The sequence below is a fragment of the Orycteropus afer genome, unplaced genomic scaffold (assembly GCF_000298275.1).
Source record: "Orycteropus afer afer isolate SDZICR_OR568_19922 unplaced genomic scaffold, OryAfe1.0 scaffold00006, whole genome shotgun sequence".
Lineage (NCBI taxonomy): Eukaryota > Metazoa > Chordata > Mammalia > Tubulidentata > Orycteropodidae > Orycteropus > Orycteropus afer.
In genome coordinates, this window is record NW_006921593.1 from 16904408 (window position 1) to 16911651 (window position 7244).

At 59.9% G+C, this 7244-nt stretch overlaps 1 protein-coding gene across 1 annotated transcript; it reads right to left on the reverse strand.

Annotated features, from left to right (window-relative positions):
• Positions 1-2397: 2397 nt before the first annotated feature.
• FOXL3 (forkhead box L3) lies at positions 2398-3669 on the reverse strand. The gene is made up of 3 exons (XM_007943167.1): positions 3563-3669; positions 3067-3235; positions 2398-2811 (listed from the first exon to the last, which is right to left on the reverse strand). Exons 1-3 carry the CDS (start codon positions 3667-3669, stop codon positions 2398-2400), a joined length of 690 nt encoding a protein of 229 aa, XP_007941358.1.
• Between the last annotated feature and the right edge of the window lie 3575 nt (positions 3670-7244).

Here is a 7244-nt window from a genome sequence, read left to right on the forward strand (position 1 = left end):
CCCACTCTGCTGATGGAAAGCTGGTGATCCATAACCACGTGGACAGGTGTCCGCTCCAGGCTAATGTGGCGCTAACGTGCGTATCGGTGATCAATCAGCGGATTTGCAAGAGAGGCATACGGTACTTAATTACAATTGCGTTGGGCTCCTGTGTAATTGAGAAGACATTTGAATAGGTCACAGCCAATCCACACCCTGTTCTGTTGTTGGTATTAAATGCCACTCACTCTCGGAGCTGGGCGCCGTCCCCGAAGTCGCTGGGGCTGTACACGCTGGGCAAATTGAAAATGTCCCTTTGCTTTTGAAAACATGATTGATATCCTCTGTGAAACAAGTGTGACACTGGAGTACAGACTTCACCTGGTGCAGCCCTTCTCCGCGCCCGGAGCTTGAGCCAGCAGTTTGGCTGAGTGTGTGCTCAGAGGGGCCAAGTTCCACGGGCTCTGAGGCCACAGCCACCACAGTGCCCTATTTAGGGCAAAGGGCTTCTGTCCTGAATCAGGCTTCACTGACCAGAGCGAAATGCAAGAATAAAGCAGGGGACCCAAAGATGAAATGCAAATTGTATTTGCTCCTTTGGTAGTAGGAAAACATGCCTCCCGACACCCTAGATATCCTGGTGCCATCTGCTTTGCCTTGCCTTCCAAACCAGATTTAGTGTCACTTGAAACAATTTTTTTTAGCAATAAAAACACAGGAGTGCAGACAGACACACTGGCTATGATACACAGCATATGGTATATGTGTGCACATGGTGCTTCTGATGGCCAGTAAGAGTCATAGAGGCTCGGGGAGGTTAGGGACCAGCTGGTGCCACACACCTGGGTCTGCCTGCCCTGGCCCTCCCCCCCAACCTGTAAAGAGGAACGAAGTTCACAGCACCCCTTTCTCAAGGCTAGTATCAAAGGATGGGTATAGGCTGGCTGCTTTCCTGGCAGAAAGTTCTGGAAAACCAGAAGCTGGCCTTTGCAAAGGAGAGGTGCTGTCTACATGGCAGACCTCTTTCAGAGAAGGCCAGCTGGGGCGGGACCTTCCCCTCTGGCTGCCCTGAAAGTTACAGACCCCAGGACTCAGAGGGGCAGTCAGGACCCTGGCAGCAGTGGGCTGGGTACCTCACCGCTGTGCTCACCCCGTGAGTTTTTACAACGTCTAATAAAAGCAGTTCAAGGAACATGTTGCGTTTCTCTCTCCAGGGCGGGTGATTGAAGGGAGACTGCCATTTAAGGAAATGACTAAGAGGCAATGCCAGGTCCACCTGAGGCTTTGCAAGGTGAAGATCTACCTCCTCAGCAGGCCCCCTGCACCTCTGTCCAGTCCCGATTTTAAGAATCACAGTGCAATTCCCAATTGAGACCACCAGCTCCTTAGGTGTGTTTTTGCCATTTACAAAATCAGCCAGTTGTTGTCACCTAGCATCGGACTAGGTGTAATCCTTACCAGTGTTCCAGTTATGTAGACAGCAATTACCCCTGCAAAAGGGCTGGTGGAAAATGATAAGCTTGGTCAAATCGTTTCCCTGTGAATAGCTGTGTTTTTTTTTTTTTTTTTAATGCCCATCTCTCGGCGGTAATTAAGTCACTTGCACCTCAAATGGGGTGCACAATCCCCTCAGGTGTCTGCAGTTGGGTGCACCCTAAACTATACACCTCGCCCTGTACCAGTGATGTACTGCCCGCCACTGGGGCAGCTTTCAAGGGAACCAGCTGAATGGAACTTGAGGGAATGGGGGCTTAGGATTCCGAGGCATCGAGCAGAGCCCTGTGCCGCCCAGATGGTGCCCCGTGTGGGCCCCTCCCTTCCGTGCTCCTTCCTCCTTGCTTGTGTATAAACAAGTGCAAAACCCTCTTAAACCGTTATCCAGACATTCTGGCGACAACACAAGATATATTTGTCACTTAGGTTCACATCTCCCGTGACACGGACCACAATCCAAACCCCCGGGTACCCTTGGAGGGATCTGCTGTCCACCTGTGCAGAGTCCCCTTTCTGACCAGAGAGAAAGTGTCCACCAGCCTCACTAGCTGCATGGAGATTCCTAAACGACCAAGGGATGGGGCATCACCTGGACTCTGAGTGCGCCTCACTCTGAACCCCCGCGATCATTTCATTCCTTGGAGCGGGACAACTGTGAACTCGGGGCAGACAGAGCTCCAGCCTAGCTGAGTCTCCCTGCAGGGAACTGTTCTGAGTTGGGAAAGCCACACCACCACAATGGGTGCCCTTCCCAAGGTCCATTCTTCCTCCGACTGGTTCAAACTCCAGCGTTCTCTGGGGAGAAGGCTCCAGGCTAGACAACACCTTGGCTTCTGCGTCAGGGTCTTTAGCTGAAACCATCCTTCCAGGGAGCTCCTTGAAAGAGGACGGGTCCCATGCCAAGTAGTAGGGGCCTCACCCACCTCACATTGTCCAAAGCTGGAAGCTCATTTCCTGGGCCCCCAGCCGAGAGTGTTTGCTCTCCTGCTCCGGATGGGGCGACCCCGGCCCGCGGGAGGAGAGGATGTAGTCGATGCTAAACTTGATGGCCCGGGGCTCCGCCTCCCCCAGTGCGGTGGGGCTGGCGGGGGTCGGGAGCGCAGGCTGGCGGCTGGGGCCCGGGGACTCAGGGGCGCCAGCCGGCTCGGGCGGACCGCAGGATCGCCCCGCGGGCCCGGCGCCTGGAGCCCCCGCGTCCCGCGAGCCCCGCTGGGGGCCGCGCCGTCGGCGCCGGCGCCGGTAGTTCCCGTTCTCGAAGAGGTCCAGCAGCGACTCGCAGCCGCTGGCGAAGGTCCAGTAGCTCCCCTTGCCCTTCTCGCGGCCCTCGGCCCGGGGCACCTGGGGACGCGCGGCCAGGGGCTCAGCGTCCGCCGGCTCTAGGGCGCCCAGCCTCCGCCCGCCCACCCGTCCGCCCGCCCGCGAGGTAACCCGGCTCCCTGGGCGCCCAGTGGGTGCCAGGCCTGGGGAGTCCCCGACACCACGCTCGCCCGCCTCCCGGGATGCGGGCCCGGGGAGAGGTGGCTCGATCTCTGGGCCGAGTTTGCAGCCGCCGTCGTGGGCATCCTCGGCCCGTGGGCGCGCGCGGGCTCTCACCTTGAGGAAGCAGCTGTTGAGCGACAGGTTGTGGCGGATGGAGTTCTGCCAGGCGCGCTGGTTGGCGCGGTAGTAGGGGAACTCGCGCATGATGAAGTCGTAGATGCCCGCCAGGGTCACGCGGCCCTCGGGGCTCTGCTGGATGGCCATGGCGATCAGCGCGATGTAGCTGCGAACGGGCGGCCCCGCCGTCTGCAACCTCCGCCGGCTCAGCGGTCCGCGGCGCGCGCGCCCGAGGGGACCCCGCCGCCCTCCCTCCCCGGGATGCGGTGGGGGCGCGGCAGCGGGGGATCCTGGGGCTGCGTACCCCGCGTCCACGCAGACCCCCAACTGTCTTCCTCGGCGGGTGGGAGTCCCCTCGGAGCCCCGCGGCCCCAGTGAGCCCCCCGCGAGAAGAAGCGTTTCTCCTTCCTCCGGCCCCGGCAGGTCCCGCGACTCGGGCCCTCTGCGGAGGACGGTAGCAGCCTGCAGCCCCGCCACCGACCCCCGCGGTCACCTGTACGCGGGCCGCGTGAGGCGCTTCTCCTCGTCGGAGCTGCCGGCCGGGAAGTCGTCGGCGTCGTAGTTGAAGCAGTTGTAGGGATACTGCGAGCTGTCAAACATCTCCGCTCGCCCCGCGCAGCTGGCCCGTCGTCGCTGCCACCGCCTCCGCCCCGCCGCCCGCCGGTCCCGACCAAGCGAGCTTCCCTGGCCGCAGGCCCGCCGCGTCTGCTCTGCGCCACAGAAGGGAACCTGGGCTTCTGGGGTCCCCCGCCCGCCCCACCCCACTCTCTTGCATCCAATCCCGGCGCGGGGAGGCCTCAGCCGCCGGTGACAGCAGCGCGGGAGGAAGCAGAGCCGGGTTCTCAGTGACCCTCCGACCCCCCGCGGGTGGGGGAGCGGCGCGGTGGGTGGTCCGACGGGCTCCTGGGCCTCGCAGGCCTCCACTCGGCTCCCGCCTCGCTGTGCTCCCTGCACAGGCTCCAGAGATCTGGGCTGGTCGGAGCTCCTTAAGGGTTCGCCTCAAGGCAGAGGCCTTCTCGGAGCCCCCTCCTCCTGTGCGCCCTGGGCAAGCTTTAAGCCACTGGGGCTTCCCTAGCGCCTGGGTCTTTGGGTGGGTACAGCTCTCAGCAGAGGCTGCCAGAGCAGAGGCGGGAGCCAGGCCACCGAGAGAGCCTCCCTGCCGGCCAAGAGCAAGGGGGGAGCAGGCTGTGTCTGTGGGGCCCAGGGAGTGTCTCCTTGCCTGAGGCAGCAGAAGCACCACCAGGGGCCCTAGCTCAGAGCTGGGCTCCAGCTTTTCCTCAGGCCCCTTGTGACTCCATTCCACTGTCCCCTACTGCCCTGAACTGTGCCTTCTCCAGAGAACCCAGCACCAGGCACCCACCAGAACCAGTGGTCCCTGCTTCCCTGTAACCCAGCCCTGTGCGGAGCAGAGCTCCTGGTTCTGACGGTAGATTTTCCATCAGCAACGCCTTGATTAAGAAGCTCTCACTCTGTGAGTGGGTCTGTGGGTGCTGAAGAGAAGGGGAGGGGAGAGGAAGGGAGGGGAGAGACAGGAAGGGGAGGGGGAGGGGAGGGAAGGGACCTAGGCTAGGACTTTCCAGGAAAGCAGTGAAGTGGGATCTTAGGGGAGACTCTACCTCACAGTGGACACTCCCTGGAAGGTATTTCCTGGGTCATCTGTAGACTCTGACCCTGTTCCCAGCACTGTGTCTCCCTGAGCTCAGGAAAGCCTGGGACAAGGTGCTTCCTCCAGAACACGCCCCTTTGAAGCCAAGCCCTCAGCTCTGAGATGACCCGGGCCCAGGCCAGTCAGGGGCCCTGCTGCTGCCCCCCCCCTTGGTAAGAAAGGCCTACAGGCTGGGCAGGTGCCAGCGGAGGGTCTCCTCAGAGAGCAGCCTGGCACACCCAGGTCTCCCGGCGAAGCCACCTGTTTGGGGCATTGCTGGTGCCGGCTCCTGCTCAGGGCTCTGAGTCAGGCCCAGGCACACCCAGTGGCTCTGGCTTGTTCTCACCATCTGAATAATCAATAACAAATTTCTGCTGAAACACTGCACAGAAACTTTGGTGTCACCACCTGACAGGGTCACCTGATGTGGTCCGTGTGCTCCACGCCCCCTAGTGACATCTCTGGCCTGGATCTCTCTGTGTTATTTCTCACAGCTGTGTGAATCTACGATGAGCCCAAGAGGAAAAGTTGAGTTACAAAGGTGCTGGATGGTCTGGGGCCTCTGGCCAAGCCCTTCAGTGTGTGATCAGGAAGCTGATGCTCAGAGACGCTGGGCTGTGTAAGTACAGTTAGATGGAGCGGCCCAGCCCTGGTCCCCAATGAGTTCATGCCAAAAGCCACATGGAGCCCCAGTCACCTGTCTCTGCATTTGGGGTCCTCTAGTAATCCTGAGCCATGTTCCTGCTTATCCACCTCCTCTCTCCATTTCCTCCCACAAACCTTCAGATGACCTGAGAGCAGAGTTCCTGGGGCTTGTCCTCCCTGGAGCCTGAGGTCAGCCATCAGCCAAGGAGATCTAGGGAAGCTGGCGGAAGGATGGGCCTGTCCCCTGACCAGCGGATGGGTCCGCCCATCAGTGATTGCATGGGAGCTGCCTCTGGCCTGGACTGGACTTCAGAGCCCAGAACAGCAGTGACCACTTCATAGCAGCCTTCCCAGTCCTGGGGCCAGCCCGAACCCAGGGCTTCACCAGGAGGGGGCCAGATTGGACAGAACTCCTTGTCCTCCATCTGTGCCCCTCCCTCCAAGGGGTGCCAGCATTATGCAGGCAGCTTACTCAGCACTGCCACAACCAATGTGCAGTGACAGCCTCCGGAAATGCCCCTCTCCAGTGACCATTGTGCACCAGAGCCACAGAGCAGCCGAGGGCAGTGAGCCTGGTACTAGTGAGCCTTGCTAACCACGCCTGCAGAGGGTGCTGCATCCTTTCCACAGCAGCCATCCTGACTCGGCACCATGGCTGAGCCCCCTCCCGTTTCCCAGGAAGGAAGCTGAGAGTGGGGTAGACTTGTAATCGGTCCAGCATCTCACAGCTGAAGATCAGAGGCAGTATTTGGAACTCCTTTCTAGCTGACCTAAGAGCTCCACCAGTAAAATCCTGCTCCCCATGGGTCACCTCCCCATGGGTCACTTCCAGAAACTGACAAAGGGTGGGGGGTGGGGGGGAGTTTAGGGAGGTGCTCCAGAAAAGAGATGCCAACCTTAATCTGGACTCTTGTTTGCAGGGAGACTGGGCCCAAAGCCTGTGCACTAAAGCTCTTTGTAACCCCCTGGGGGGATTGTGTGCTGGGTAAAATATAAAACCAGGAGAGGCTTTAGATAAGATGATTGCTTCTGCTGGGACCTGGATTAGCGAGTGCCGATCCAGCCCGCCCTCCAGCTTCTGCTGGTCCAGGGTGCATGCTCAGTGTGCCTGGCATCTGATGGACATCTGAGAACCCCTTCCCACTATGGCCCAGGGCTGGGAAGGGGGGCTCTGGGTCACCCCTTAGCTGGTTTCAAACCCACTGAAGAGGAAGCACAGTGTCTGCAAGCTGACAAGAGTCAGAAGCAACCCCAGAGGAGGAACACAGCACCCCCAAAGGCAGTGGGCTAAGCTTATCTGCAGCCAGCCACCACTCTTGTGAAAATGAAACCAGACCTCTGCTCCTCAGAGCCCACCGAAATGTCAAATACTCAGCAGGTATGGTGAACACAGCGAGGCACATTTTCTGAGCCATTACTGGGTGCCAGCACTAGTCTGTGTGCTTTCCAGATACTAACTCACTGAACCCAGCAGCAGCACAAGGGGAGCCGACTGCCCGAGGTTGCCTGCTGGGAAGTGGCAGCAGCCCCTGGGCAATGCCAATGGCTTGCACTCCACTGCTGACCTGGAGGTTGGGGGTTTGCACTCATTCAGAGGACAGCAGAAGAAGGTCCTGGAAGTTGGCTCTGGTGGAAAGATTGCAGCTCGATGGCAGCCAGGAACACCCTGTGGGCCAGCTCTGCTCCATGACCCAAAGTCGCTGCCTGTCGGCGTCAGCTCTGCTCCGTGACCCAGAGTCACTGTCTGTCGGCGTCAGCTCAATGGCAGCCAGGAACAACACCCTGTGGGGCAGCTCTGCTCCATGACCCAGAGTCACCGCCTGTCGGCGTCAGGTCTGCTCCGTGACCCAGAGTCACCGCCTGTCGGCGTCAGGTCTGCTCCGTG